We start from the raw sequence: 16,068 nt of genomic DNA, 5'->3' as shown, positions 1-16,068 counted from the left end.
AGACAGTCCCGAATGTGCGGCTCTAAGAGCCGATATGAAAGGAGATCGACTAAATAGCCGATTCCAGCATATTCATAAGAATAAATCAGTTAAAGCTCATGGGGTTGTTTAAGAAGAATCGGTTATCATTATGAATGTCATTGTTTAAATAAATACTGGTCATTGGCAAAAAGATATCAACAGTAATTAGTTCATGCTAAGCCAATGACTGCAAGTAACAGAACTCCTTTATAAAAGAAACAGTTCATCATCACTCAACCATTTAATAGAAATAAATCTAATGAACATATCTGATCTCATCTATCGCTATGACCAGTGGGGCATGAGGCAGAATCATGCAGGCCATAGAAACAACAATAGACTCGACGACCCTAACTTATTACTAATATCAGTGGGGCATGGGCAGAATCATGCAGGCCATAATACAATAATAAGATCATGGGGCTAACACATCTTTCAACCTATCGCTACTTCAGCGATCTCGTGATGCGAACTGTTCGTGAAAGCGCTCGATATCGGCTAAAACTGCCGATTTAGGCATAGCGCACAGTTAAGGTCATGCCCTCTCAAGAGCATACCAAATAACAATCCCTACTCTACGGTGCTAACAGTGGGGTGTGAGGCAAAATCACACAGGCCGTGATAACGGGCCATGGAACAGTTTTCGCTAACCAATAGATCTACTCAAGATCAAACACGCCTTAACCGCACGCTATGCACGATCAAGATTGATGTAAAACAGCCGATAAAACATAACTCATCGTTTAAAGTACAGATTAGATAAGTTTTAGATTAACAAACGATGGGTTAAAGAGGATATAAGGCCGATCTCGATCAATCCCAATCGGACGAAGTGATATTGCTGTAATTAAATAAATAAGCAATATCCGAAGGAACGCCACCCTTAGATAGAGCCGATAACTTGACCTTAATCTAGTTCGAGCAATGGAGGTCGACCGGATCGATGGAGCCCTACTTGAACTAGACAAGAGTCGATAACTAACTCATACCAGAGTCGCAGTGGAGGTCGACTGGATCGATGTAGCCGTACGAACAGAGGTATAAGCCATGACGGTACTTACAGACAAGCAGTGGAGGTCGACCGGATCGATGCAGCCGTACTTGCTGAAGAACTCGCCGAGATCTACTCTACTCCTACTCCTAAGGGGTGGCCGGAGCCGAAAAAAGTAAATAACTGGTGTTTGATTGATTGTGTCTTACAATAGCCGAGGTTTGATATTTATACCCGGGACCTATGCATGACTCCTATCTAAGCACGACTCATCACAATCTTTGGCCCTAAGAGAAAACATTCCTAATTTAAGATAACTTAGACTCTAATCTTTCTCTTTTTTAGAGTCCAACATGCTTTGTCCTGGCGCCGATCGTAGCCTTTGTCCTTGTCTGCTAGCGCTACCTGAAGAAAGCCGATTCCAGTACTGCATTCGAATCAGCTGATTCCGATCCACACGCAATTGATTCCTTGATAACATGATCTTGGGAGCTTTCAAGTCCCTGCGACTCTTCTTCAAATTTTGGTGTAAACAGCTCCTCCTCTTCGGGTACACTAGTATTGGTCCCCGACAGCATGACAGAGACATTGTGTGGCTATTTTGGTCTTTTTTCCTTGCTTATTGGTTGTCGAGGTCATTCCTAGAATAACAATAATTCTGAGACGGTAATTCTGAGATGGAGGGAGTACGTTCTAGAGAGTCAAGTAGACAAAAGCTTCTGCTGCCCAGCATACTGTTCCATACACCATACTATAGTCGGTCCTCGCAATTGCTAGCTGTAGAAAGAGTAAACGCCACTATCACATCAGCCTTGCTGTAAGGATTGAGAAATGTATGGACAGACTAAACACTGAATAAGTTTCAGTCATTTCAACTGCTGCTCGTAATACAGAGACGGTAACTCGTGAGAAGACTCAAAACTCCATCAACCATGTAAGTGGTTCTAAACCCCCTGTCCACAAAAGAATGTGTGAGGAGTAATTTTAAGTTAATGTGTCTAAAGTTTAATTAAATATATAGATAAAAATATTAATGTTTATGGCATTAGATAAATATATCTTATGACAAATCAAATGATACGTATTTAATATTATATTAATATTTTTATTTATAGTTAGTTAAATTTAAAATATTTTAACTTGGTATTATACTAGAATTGCATTCTTTTATGGACAGTGGGAGTATATAGTTAGTCCACTATATTAGTAAAGTGGGGAAACATTAGCAAAAATAAGACACAGGCATTCCATCTATTGCTTCTAATTTTAGCGTCCACTTTTTCATTATGCTTGTTTGGATTCCATGAAATTAAAACCAATATCTAGAAAGTGCTTCTTATTTTATTATTAGATTATTTTCAATTTCTCTTAATTCCAAGACACCAAACAGGGCAAAGAAATCTAGTTTAAACTCTAAAAAGTTAGGGATATACTAGAACTCAACTGTCTCTAGAAATCATTTTTCCAGAATTATTAGTTATGTTGCTTCTTACCAATGCGCCTCAGAGTGACTTGTAACTAACTAAGTGGTTGATATTTTCCTTTTGTATTCACTTTAACGAACATTGTAATGCATATTTGAGATCCTAAACGAACTTAAATAAAAAAGTTTGAATTGAAAAGCTTTAAATCACTTCAATTACAACTTTGGTGTAGGTGGTTTCTCCCTCCGAAGTCATTGGGAAATGTAAAAAATATATATATGAATAGCAAAACCATTAATCTTAAAACATAAATTTTGGGTCCTAAATGAATTCAAATGACAAAGTCATCAACTCTAAAGTTGCATACATCTTCTAGTACTACAACTTTGGTTTATGTCGTTTCTCCTTCCAAGGTCATTTGAAAAATTCAAAAAAATATGAATATCAAAACCATTAATCTTAAAACATAAATTTTGGGTCCTAAATGATTTCAAATAAAAAAGTTATCAACTAAAAAGTGCATATATCTTCCAGCACTACAACTTTGGTTTAGGTCATTTCTCCATCCGAGATACTTTGAAATTTTTTTAAAAAAATAAATTTCAAAATCTAAAAACTTCAAACATAATTCCTGGGCACTACAAAATGTAGTCGTGTACAAAGTTGTAGATCCCTTTGAGTACTGCAACTTTGGTTTTGTTTCTCCATTCAAGGACATTTGAAAAATTAATATCGAATTTCAAATTATAAAAATTTAAAACAAAATTTGCTGACCTTAAATGATTTTAAATGGAAAAATCATCAGCTACAACATTGTAGATCTCTTTGAGTACTAAAACTTTGGTACAAAACCTCTTTGAGGCAGGCCAAATTGTCAACTGCCTCCAAAAAATCCATTTCTGAGTCGGCTAGAATTCCCAACCACCTCTAGAAATCCTCCATTTCTAGGAGCGTATGGAAAGTCTAGGTGCCTCTAAAAATTGCATTTTTGGAGGCGGTTTGGTTTGCCAACCAACCTCTAAAAATAGGAAGTATTTCTAGAGGTGGCTCAAAAGCCTAGCTACCTCTAAAATCGATTTATAGTGGCAAACCATTTTTAGAGGCGGATTTTGATAGAGCCGCCTCTACACAAAAAAGAAGGCGCCTCTAAAAAATGGTTTATATGTAGTAGTGATACAAGCTATTAGGAATTACTTTACATGTTCCACAATGTTTATCCGGTTCTCATGGCTAAGAAGCAAGATTCTTGATTAATATTTGATGTATTTTGCAACATATTTGTTTTTTACACAAAAATATATAGATTTTTGGTACTTCATCTATGTCATAAGAATAAGAAATAATTTAATTTCATAAAAAACTTTAAGTTTTGTGTCACCTTGGTAAGCATACTGAATAAATATTATGAAGTAGAGGTACTAGTTTAGACTTAATAAAGTTCTTTAAAATATTGGAGCAACCGATCAAGTAATCTCATGAGCAATTTTATTTTTTCCAATACATCGAGAGATCTTGGATCTTTACATCGAGAGCATTTGGTTTATAATTTGTACTCCCTCTAATCTAAATTGTAAGTCGTTTTGGTTTTCTAGATTTATACTTTTTACTTATATGTAGACATAGTGTATATCTAGGTGTATAGTAAAAGCTATATATATCTAGAAAAGCCGAAACGACTTACAATTTAGAACAGAAAGACCACAATTTAGAACGGAAAGACCACTAAGTATGAATATTTATATACAACCCACTTTATTTAGTCTACAAATACATATTACATACCTACTCGAATATGAAGCTGCAGTATGTGCAAACAAACCAAAGTGGGCCTTTTATTTTGATGGTATATAACTAACTCCCACCAAGAGTATGCCTTATCATCTTTTTCAAATTATAGTTTATTTTAGTGTTGTCGTACATCTCTGATTTTGATCAAGTTTATGAAAAAGCTATCAATATTTACAACATCAAATTAGTTGTCAATGAAAATATGTCTTGGTAATGTATTTATTTTAACATGTAAATATTACTATAGCTCTCTAAAAACTCAGTCAAAGATAGAAAAAAAAATAACAAAGCTAAAGAAACTATGATTTGCCTCAGAGTCGGAGAGAGTACATATGCAAGAATTGCACTTCAAAAATGTATTTTGATTGACTCGTGACTAGATGGCAATTCAAAGTCTACCATGGTAAATTCTCAATCACGCACTGAATGATGAATGTGATATATGGCCACATAACTACCACAGCACTCACAGTCCAGAGTCCAGCCGCTCGCGATCGTACCACCCGGTGCCGGCATGGGACAGTGGAATTATGGCGGGTTAGAATCTTTGCTCGCGACGGCTTTATACAGTATCTGCGCATGCACGAAACCGTATCTATAGCTTTTAAATATGAGTAGTAGTTCCGGTAACCCAGAATATAATCCACGCAGACAAGCTGATTGGCTTAATGATGAGCTCGAGTAGAGTAATGGTTTGTGCCAAGGTGTTCGCTCTGGCGTGCTTGGCGTTGCCGGCCATGCCACCTGCATCCGCAAATGACGGAGGGATACTGTATGTCCCGTCCGCTGCCACCATAGCTAGTCACTGCCCCTCCAGCTGCGGGGGCGTCAACATCTCCTACCCCTTCGGCATAGGGGCCGGCTGCTTCCGACAAGGCTTCCAGTTCGAGCTTACTTGCAACCACACCACTCAACCTCCAAAATTGTTTCTGGGTAACAGCACGACTCAGGTTACTTACATTTATGGTTCCTCGGTATACATCCCAGCTATATTCTTCAACAGTAGCTTGGAAGAATCTGGTACGAACACCCACAATATATCTTGGAATGCCCCCGCCAAGGGTATTGCTATCCCCGGTTATTTCGATGTTGGCTTGTCCAATTATAATTATAACACTCTCTACTTCCTTGGCTGCGATTTTGATGTTGACTTGTTTGACTCTGTGAGAAACCCAATCGGCTCCTGCATGAGCAGGTGCCACGGCAAGGTATTGCCGAATCAAGGGCCTTGCAATGGGTTTGGTTGCTGTTCCATCATTCTACAAAACGACATCTCAGGCTTTCAAGGAACAATTGTTTGGGCTGGTAATATGGCAGGACAGTCAGATCCTCTGCACCCTGGCATCATGGCTTTCATGTCGATTAGATTTGATTACATTCAAAATGCGACTGATCTTTTCTCAAGTTGGACAAATGCAAGCAAGATTGATGACGCTGCACTTTGGGTTGCCATCATGGACCAACCAAGCTGCAAAATCGCGCAGATGAACAAGGCAAGCTATGCTTGTGCCACCGGCAGCTATTGCATAGATGAGTCATATGGAGGTTACAGCTGCCACTGCTACAATGGTTATTCCACAACCAATGCTTACCTTTCCGAAGGATGCATGCAAGGTGCTCCCAGCTTGCTTTTCTCTAAAAAAAAAGAAAATATTTAACATTTTATCTTCTTGTTCTTACTCTTATCAATCTATTGTTATGAAGCAGATTACAACCCCAAGCCTAAAGAACACTGCCAGAGGTCATGTGGGAACATGTCCATTCCCTTCCCTTTCGGGCTTGAAGAAGATTGTTTTGGAAATGAAAGGTTCCTACTTAACTGTACAGCCGCAAATGAGACGCTTTTTAGCACAAGATTTGCACAGTATCACGTGACTGCTGTGTTAGTAGAAGACGGGATTCTGACAGTTAGCAATGTGCTAAACAATGCTAGCTCCGGGAAAGAAGTAATAATGGCTCAGGCCACCGAAAGTGGGGAATTTGACATCGTCGGCGCTGTGGAAGACGAATTTGATTTTTCTATGGAATTTGACATTGTTATACGATGGGCAGTTACATATTCATCTTGTGAACAAGCTATGCATGGGAATAGAAGTAAGTATGCATGCCGCAGTGGAAACAGTGATTGCAAAAACGTGATCCATGGGAAAACATTTATGGGATATCGTTGCAAGTGTTCTACTGGCTACACAGGAAATCCATACATACAGGACGGCTGCACAGGTACATACCTTTCCTCATTCACTATGTGCTACAACATAACATAGTTCACACCCGAAAATGGAAAGAAAATTAACAAATTCACATACTCTAAAAAATTTGTAATTTGTAGTTAAATCCGACTAGGCAGATTTAGACAGAAGATTCCTTTTCATCGGCTTGGTATGCAAGTATGCAACCACAGATTATGATGATCAACATATATAAATAACGAGAATTGAGTGTCTACAGATATTGATGAATGCTCACTGCCAAACTACTGCAACGGTACATGTCAAAACATTCCTGGAAGCTCTATGTGCACACCGTGCTCTCATACCCAAGAATTTGATTTCATCAAGCGGCGTTGTGTTACATCAGCTAAGCAACGAAATCTTCTTTTAGGTAAGCCATAGCATACAAAACTCCCTTGAAATTATAATTTGTAAACGTTAACATGATTTCATAACAACAACAAATGCATATAGGTATTGCAATTGGAACTGGTTGTGGCCTTGGCTCCATATTTATTGGATTGGGGGTAATTATACTTGCCAATAAGTGGAAGAAAGGCATCCAAAAGAGACTTCGGCGAGCATACTTCAAGAAAAATCAAGGTTTGCTATTGGAGCAACTGATCTCAGATGAAAGCGCTGCTAGCAAAACAAAGATATTCTCATTGGAGGAACTAGAGGAGGCGACTAACAACTTTGATGCTACTCGTGTTCTTGGTCGTGGAGGACATGGAACAGTTTATAAAGGGATTCTATCAGACCAATGTGTGGTGGCCATAAAAAAATCCAAAATAGTGGAGCAAACAGAGATAGACCAATTTATCAATGAAGTTGTCATTTTGTCCCAAATCATCCATCGTAATGTGGTGAAACTGTTTGGTTGCTGCCTAGAAGATGAAGTTCCCTTGCTTGTCTATGAGTTCATTTCAAATGGCACTCTGTATGAACTTCTTCACACGGATACTACAGTAAAATGCTTGCTTTCATGGGATGATCGCCTGAGGATTGCAGTGGAAGCATCCGGGGCTCTGGCTTATCTACACTCAGCAGCTACAATACCAATTTTTCACAGAGATGTTAAATCTTCAAATATACTCTTGGATGACAACTTCACCACAAAGGTTTCAGATTTTGGTGCTTCAAGATCTCTTTCACTTGATGAGACCCATGTGGTGACAATTGTCCAAGGAACATTTGGTTACTTGGATCCAGAGTATTATCATACCGGTCAACTAACGGAGAAGAGTGATGTATACAGTTTTGGAGTAATACTTGTGGAACTCTTGACAAGAAAGAAGCCAATTTTTATTAATGATTTAGGTGCAAAGCAAAGTTTGTCCCATTTCTTCATTGAAGGACTTCACCAAGGGTCTCTTATTGAAATAATGGATACTCAAGTTGTGGAAGAAGCAGACCAGGAAGAGATTAGGGAAATTGCCTTACTTGCAGAAGCATGCTTAAGGGTAAAAGGAGGAGAGCGACCGTCTATGAAAGAAGTGGAGATGAGGTTGCAATTCTTAAGAACAATGAGGCTGAGAAAAAGACATCATTTACCCAAAAAAGATGGAGATATTGAGCCTTTGCTATGTGGAAAATCTAAGAACTCACTTAAACATATCGATCTTGTTAATGCTGCACATATACCACCTCAAGAGACCTCGAGATGCTACAGTTTGGAACAAGAATTTGTATCTTCGTTTAGGCGACGCTAACTACATTATGTTAAGATTATAGAGGGTTTGCTTATATACTGCTGCATCTGAGATATCATATATTTAGAAGTTACATTTAATTTCGTATCTTTGGATGAGATTGTTTCACACAGATTCATTTTATGTGTAATATGCACAATGTACTGTAGACGAGATGGCTTGTATCCTTCTATATGATGGCATGTATCCCTTCTATATTTTCTGTAGATGCATATAGGGTATAGCATCAGGTCCCTGTATTAAAGATAAGGTTCTATAAAAACATAGTTGTGGTTGTCGATAAGTCTATTGATAATTTGATATCAATTGCCAATGGCTCAATTAGTGGCTCCGGTAGGCATCAGACTAATACATGATTTCAACTGCAACACGTTGCTGCACTTTTTGTCATAATCAGGCTAGCACATGATTCCAGTAGGCATTAGACTAATGTGAATTGACACTCATATATGAGAACAAAAAGATATGGCAAACTCACTCTTCCCTTCAATGTCCTTGCATGACAGTACCAGCTTCGTTGTCCTTTCATGACATTATCAATAGCACGGCCATCACATGTATTCAACACAGAACTTCAAAGTCGCATTTGCAGATATGAAAGTATGTACAAGTCTACCCTACAGATGCAACTGATCTGCATATGGAAAATCTGAATTAGCTTGTCGCATATTAGACTTATAAAACTTTTGTAAGTGCGAGCACGCGTGGATCATCAGTACCTATATTTTGAATATTTTGTACCAACTATCGGTATTACATACATGAAGCAATAAATTCCACTGAAAATGACCATGGCGCAAGGGAGCCTACCAATTCAAGGAGACAACAGTAGCCAAGGCCACGGAGAAAACGCCTCAACCGTCTGCTCGTGCTGCGAGCCTTGGAGGAGAGAGGATGGGATCCCGAGCCCGAGGGGAGCAGTGAAGCATGCCCCGCTCAGGCTGTTCCGCTTGCTCTAGTGACTGGCGAGTACCGACCCTGCGGCGACCTATGAACAGCAAAGTGCGGCACTCGGCGGCGTCGGCGGCGAGGAGTCGAGGATGAAGCAAGTAGAATTGGTTGGCTTGGCGCAGGAATTGTTGGGCCTCAAAAGATTTTCTTCAGTGGGTCAGGGCGGTGCTTGCGTAAATGTGGCCCAAGAACTGCTGTGGGCAGCATGGGTCAAGGACGATTTTTAACACGGCAAGCATCCAGGTAGCCAGCATGCTCAATGTGCTTGGGCCTCATGTCACCAGACAATCCCTACTTCCAATTCAGTTTTGTTGGTTCTTTGCCTTGATTTGCCAGCAGGTTCTTCCTTAAGAAAGCCACTGGATCACCTAACATGATCCAAGTTATGGCTCTGACCACACTGCAGTGCCTGCAGGCGTGACCCTAGTGATTGGGCCGTAGTATAGCCGTATAGTGTAAAAAACCATCCAAATGTTTAAAGCCTGCTCTCTGTTTAGGCATCTTTTCATAAACTGATTCTCTCAGTCCATATGGATTAGAGTGAAAAATGTACTAATTTTCCACCTTGAATTCAAGGCCATTGCTAATGTGGAAGCCACAGGAGAGTCACGCCTAACGTAATAACCCACAAAATTCTGAGAAGCAATGGGGTGCTTAGTCGTGATACTTTGGTTTTGTCGTTTTCCATACCTACAAACGATCACGATGAACTAGTGGGCTCTAATGGTGGTAGATGTTCAAGCGACAGACTTGACTCGACTAAGAACATCTCTATTAGCCTCTCATTAATAATCTATCTATACTCCAATATATAAATACTAAGGTAACATAATATACTTTTTATGGATATAGATGTTAAGCCCTAGGGATCATCTAGGTGTAGATAGGGGGTGAATCGCTTACTGGTTGATTCAAAATCGGTCTAGAACACGAGTTAGGAGAGGGAGACAGTGAGAGAGGGAGATGTGTGTAGGTGTATGTGACCGTCGGCTTTGGAGGATGATGAGTTGTCCATGGCGTAGTCATGACAGAGGGTGTCGGGGTAGGAGAAGCAGTAGCGTCCCACGCGGTGTAGACGTCCAGCGTGGCGCAGAGGCGGTGGTGGCGGCGGCGAAGGCGATGGCGCTTCCCGTCGCTTACAGCTCCCCTTTCTAGATCGGACTGGGGTTAGGACATCACAGTGGGGCTGGTGGCTGTGGTGAATCTCATGTCTTGTGCCCCAGCCCCACCGTCCTTTTATGGCGTTGCGCGACGGGGGCCCATCAGCCAGTAGAAAGGCTGAGCGACCCCGATTAGGGCGCGGATCAAGGGCCCAATTGGCCCCAATTGGTGGAGATCAACCTAACATTCTCCCCCTTGATCTCACCTTATGTCTTAAACTTAACTTCCTCTTCCTTTTTCCCATTCCATCACAAATCAGTGCATAGAACGTGCCTCATCGTCATGGTCAGTTGCCATTAGATTTAACAGCTACAATGCACCTCTCTGTTTTGAAACAGATACTCAACTAGGCCCTTAGTATCCAGAAATCATAGGCTTTTCCGTAAACCCATGTCGACTGTGTGTTCTTTGAACGCACTAGGTGGTAAGCCTTTGATAAGCGGATCCGCAAATACTTACTCGGTACTTATGTGCTCAATGCTTTCAAAACGATTCTGGATTTTCTCCTTTACACCATATAACTTAGTGTCAGTGTGTTTGGCAACACACTTGACCTGTTGTCTTAGGAGTTAACTTACTTTAAATGGTTATGGTTGTTGTCTACCATTATTAAATCCGGGTACAAATTCTCTTAACCTCCTTTTGCCTGTTCCTTAAGCCGCATGTCAAGCTATACTATAGTATGCATCGCTGATGACACCACAACTGTTTCTTTGGAGCTTTTTCACAATAATACTCCAACTGCTAGTGTTAGCAACTGCTGTAGATTTCACTACACATCTCGCCAAAACTTAACATTTGTACCATCAACTATTTAAGAGTACTTGTTCTTTCTTACTGAGCATGAGGCCTATGATACTTTATAAAATTGCAAGACATTTTCATCTCCATTCTAGTGATCTTTATTTGGACTGGACTTCTGCCAAAATATCCCGGATACGTAAACTGCGTCAGGGTAAGTTCTTACTTGTACTTGTACGCTCATTGAGCTTCCAACAGCTGAAGCATATGGAACCATGTTCATTTGATCTATCTCATTTATGGTACCAGTACCACAATTTACACCCATGCTGTGTTCTTCAACTATACTCCTAACTTGGAAGAATCTAGTATGAACACCTACAATATATCTTGGGATATGCTCCCACTAAGGGGATTACTATCTACAGTTATGACATTTTCTTCTTCCTTGGCTGCGATTTCGATGTTGAATTGTTCGATTATGTAAGGAACCCAATCGGCTCCAGCATGAGCAGGTGCCACGGCAAGGTATTGCCGAATCAAGGGCCTTGCAATGGGTTAACTTGACCTCAGGCTTTCAGGGAACAATAGTTCGGACTGGCAATATGTCAGCACAGTCAGATCCTCTGCACCCTGGCATTATGGCTTTCATGTCAAAAGAACATTACATGCAAGATGCGACTGTTCTTTTCTCAAGTTGGACAAATGCAAGCAAGATTTCTGATGCTGAACTTGAGGTTGCCATCATGGACCAACCAAGCTGCGAAAGTGCGCAAATGAACAACACAAGTTATGCCTGTGCCACGGGCAGCTCTTGTGAAAATGGGTTTTATGGAGGTTACAGCTACTGCTACAACAATAATAATTATTATAATTATAATGCTTACCTTTCTGAAGGATGCATGCAAGGTTCTCCCTGCTTGCTTTATGTAAAAAAATTGAAATATTAATGTTTTATCTTATGTCCTAACTCTATCAATCTACTATTATGAAGCAGATTACAACCCCAAGCCTAAAGAACACTGCCAGAGGTCATGTGGGAACATTTTCATTCCCTTCCCTTTCGGGCTCGAAGAAGATTGTTTCGGAAACCAAAGGTTCCGACTTAACTGTACCACCGCAAAGAGACGCTTTTTAGCACAACATCAGCTTGTTATGATGGTTAGCAACGTGCTAAACAATGCTAGCTCCAGGAAAGAAGATACACAGTATCACGTGACTGGTCTGTCAGTAGAAGATGGGACTCTGATGGTTAGCAACGTGCTAAACAATGCTAGCTCCGGGAAAGAAGTAATAATAGCTCAGGCCAACGAAAGGGGAGGAGTGTACCTCTACGGCCCTGTGGAAGACCAATTTGATTTTTCTATGGAATACGACATTGTTATATGATGGGCAGTTACAAATTCATCTTGTGAACAAGCTATGCATAGGAGTAGTAACTATGCATGCCGTAGTGTAAACAGTGATTGCCAAAACGTGACCCATGGGAAAATATTTATGGGATATCGTTGCAAGTGTTCTTCTGGCTACTCAGGAAATCCGTATATACAGGATGGCTGCACAGGTATATACCTTTCCTCCTTCAGTATGTGCTACAGCAGTACCATAGTTCACGCCTGAAAATGGAAAGAAAATTAACAAATTCACATACTCCAACAAAGTTGTAATTTGTAGCTAAATTAGACTAGGCAGATTTAGACAGGAGATTCCTTTTCATCAGCTTGTTATGCAAGTATGCAACCACATATTATGATGATCAACATATATAATGAATAACGAGAATTGATTGTCAACAGATATTGATGAATGCTCACTGCCAAACTACTGCAAAGGTACATGTCAAAACATTCCTGGAAGCTATAGGTGCACACCGTGCTCTCATACCCAAGAATTTGATTTCATCAAGAGGAGGTGTGTTACATCAGCTAAACAACGGAATCTTCTTTTGGGTAAGCCATAGCAAACAAAACTCCCTTGAAATTATAGTTTGTAAACATTAACATGATTTCATGACAATAGCAAGTGCATATAGGTATTGCAATTGGAACTAGCTGTGGCATTGGATCCATATTTATTGCCTTGGGTATAATTATAATTGCCAATAAGTGGAAAAAAGGCATCCAAAGTAGAATCCGACGAGCATACTTCAAGAAAAATCAAGGTCTGTTATTGGAGCAACTGATCTCAGAAGAAAGTGCTACAAGCAAAACAAAGATATTCTCATTGGAGGAACTAAAGGAGGCGACCAATAATTTTGATGCTACCTGTGTTCTTGGTCGTGGAGGACATGGAACAGTTTATAAAGGGATTCTATCAGACCAACGTGTGGTAGCCATAAAAAAATCCAAAATAGTGGAGCAAACAGAGATAGACCAATTTATCAATGAAGTTGTCATTTTGTCTCAAATCATCCATCGTAATGTGGTGAAACTATTTGGTTGCTGCCTAGAAGATGAAGTTCCCTTGCTTGTCTATGAGTTCGTTTCAAATGGCACTCTGTATGAACTTCTTCACACGGATACTACAGTAAAATGCTTGCTTTCATGGGATGGTCGCATAAGGATTGCAGTGGAAGCATCCGGAGCTCTGGCTTATCTACACTCAGCAGCTACAATACCAATTTTTCACAGAGATGTAAAGTCCTCAAATATACTCTTGGATGACAACTTCACCACAAAGGTTTCAGATTTTGGTGCTTCAAGATCTCTTTCACTTGATGAGACCCATGTGGTGACAATTGTTCAAGGAACATTTGGTTACTTGGATCCAGAGTATTATCATACCGGTCAACTAACAGAGAAGAGTGATGTATATAGTCTTGGAGTAATACTTGTGGAACTTTTGACAAGAAAGAAGCTAATTTTTATTAATGATTTAGGTGCAAAGCAAAGCTTGTCGCATTTCTTCATTGAAGGACTTCACCAAGGGTCTCTTATTGAAACAATGGATACTCAAGTTGCGGAAGAAGCAGACCAGGAAGAGATTAGTGAAATTGCCTTACTTACAGAAGCATGCTTAAGGGTCAAAGGAGGAGAGCAACCGACTATGAAAGAAGTAGAGATGAGGTTACAATTCCTAAGAACAAAGAGACTGAGAAAAAGACAACATTTACATGGAAAAGAAGGAGATATTGAGCCTTTTCTATGTGCAGAAGCTAAGAATTCACTCGAACATATCAACCTAGTTAATGCTACCCATATAATACCTCAAGAGACCTCTAGGTGCTACAGTTTGGAGCAAGAATATGTGTCTTCATTTAGGCCACGCTAACTATATTTGCGCTAGATAATAAAGGGCTTTGCTTAGATACTAATGCATTTGAGATATAATATATTTCGGGGAAGCTATGTTATATTTAGCATATTTGGATGAGATTGTATCTCATAGATGTGTTTTATGTGTATGCACAAGATATTGTAGACCACATCGCTTGTATACCTCCGTATTTATTTAGATGCATATAACATCAAGTCACTGTATTAAAGATAAGGTTGTGTAAGAAAATACAAAATAGTCATGGCTGTCGATGAGTCCAATGATAATTTGATCAGTTGCCAATGGCTTAATCAGTGGTTCCAGTAGCCATCTGACTAATGCATGATTTCAACTGCAACATGCTACTGCACTTCTTTTTTTTTTTTTTTGCCAATTATTAGCATGACTAATGTTAATTGACACTCCGGACAACAGGAACTCACTCTTCCCTTCAATGTCCTTTCAGGACAGTATCAATAGCACGGTCGATATGCATTCAACACAGAACTTCGTAACTGTATTTGCAGATATGAAATACAACTCCATGTCTCTATCCTACAGATGCAACTGATCTGCATATGGAAAATCCGAATTAGCTTCACGCATTTTAGACTTCTAATAATTCTGTAACATTGTGAGCGCACGTGGACTAGTACCTATCTTCAACCAACTATCCGTAATAGACTAAGAGTTGAAGCAATACATTCCATTGAAAATAACCATGTGGCAAGGGAGCCTACCAATTCGAAGAGACAACAGTAGCCAAGGCCACGGGGGACGCATCAACCGGCTGCTCGTGCTGGCCTGCTGGGAGCCCGGGAGTTGGAGGAGAGAGGAGAAGATCCCGACCCCGATGGGAGCACGCCCCGCTCAGCCTGTTCCGCTTGCTCTTGCTCCACCGACTACCGACACTGCAGCGACCTATCAGGGCATGTTTGGAACGCAGGAATTTCACAGGAATCACACAGGAATTTCACAGGAATCAGTTCAATTTCACAGGAAAAACGCAAGAATGGGGAAAAAATCCCGCATTCCAAACAGGCCTCAACAGCAAAGTGCGGCGCTCGGCAGAGTTGGCGGCGTCGGCGAGGTGCGAGGAGCCGAGGACGGAGTAGCATTAGCGCAGAAGTTGGGCCTGAAAGGATTTTCATCGATGGGCCGGGCGGTGCTTGCGTAAATGTGGCCCAAGAAGTGCTGTCAGCAGCGTGGGTCAAGTCAGAGGACTTAACACGGCACAAGCATCCAGTCAGCAGCATGCTCACCGCGCTGGGGCCTCATGTCGCCGGACAACCCTACTTCTCCAATTCAGTGTTGGTGGTTCTTTGCCTTGATCTGCCAGCAGGTTTTTCCTTAAGAAAGTCACAGGATCACCTAAAATGATCCAAGTAATGGCTCTGACAACACTGCAGTGCCTGTTTCGAGCATGGCCCTAGTGAAGAACCATCCAGAATTCCAGATGTTTAAAGCGCTACGATCTGCAAATTCAATGAGCAGATGCACATTCCAGTTGTAAGAGCCAAGAGGGTATGAACTTTGTTCTAGATTCAGATTTCAGAGTCGTGAGTGCATAATGGTACGTATAGCTTAAACGTTTCCCTCCCCTGAGGAGCTATCGTTGTGCTTACAGAACTGGATCATCGCTTTGGCCGTGTCCAAGCTGAAGTGACATTGCCTCTAGCAGTATCGCCGTAGGTGACATCGAAGCAAGTACGTGTTGCTAGTGTGATAAGTATTGCAGCCGCTGAGTCTTTGAGCTTGACTTGTGTCCCGTTTCCCTGAAGCGAACCTTCGCACAAATAACTTGTTAGTAC

At 40.6% G+C, this 16,068-nt stretch overlaps 1 protein-coding gene and 1 pseudogene across 1 annotated transcript; both read left to right on the top strand.

Moving 5' to 3' along the window:
• The first annotated feature begins 4,815 nt into the window (after window positions 1-4,815).
• On the top strand, window positions 4,816-8,399 carry LOC136467370 (wall-associated receptor kinase 5-like). Its single transcript, XM_066466053.1, has 4 exons — window positions 4,816-5,838; window positions 5,932-6,447; window positions 6,676-6,828; window positions 6,912-8,399. Exons 1-4 carry the CDS (start codon window positions 4,893-4,895, stop codon window positions 8,147-8,149), a joined length of 2,853 nt encoding a protein of 950 aa, XP_066322150.1. The 5' UTR covers window positions 4,816-4,892; the 3' UTR covers window positions 8,150-8,399.
• Window positions 8,400-11,372: 2,973 nt separating this feature from the next.
• Window positions 11,373-14,272, top strand: LOC136465908 (wall-associated receptor kinase 5-like; annotated as a pseudogene).
• The last annotated feature ends 1,796 nt before the right edge of the window (window positions 14,273-16,068 follow it).

Source organism: Miscanthus floridulus, chromosome 7 (assembly GCF_019320115.1).
Source record: "Miscanthus floridulus cultivar M001 chromosome 7, ASM1932011v1, whole genome shotgun sequence".
Taxonomy (NCBI): Eukaryota; Viridiplantae; Streptophyta; class Magnoliopsida; order Poales; family Poaceae; genus Miscanthus; species Miscanthus floridulus.
This window is presented reverse-complemented; position numbering and strand designations above follow the sequence as displayed.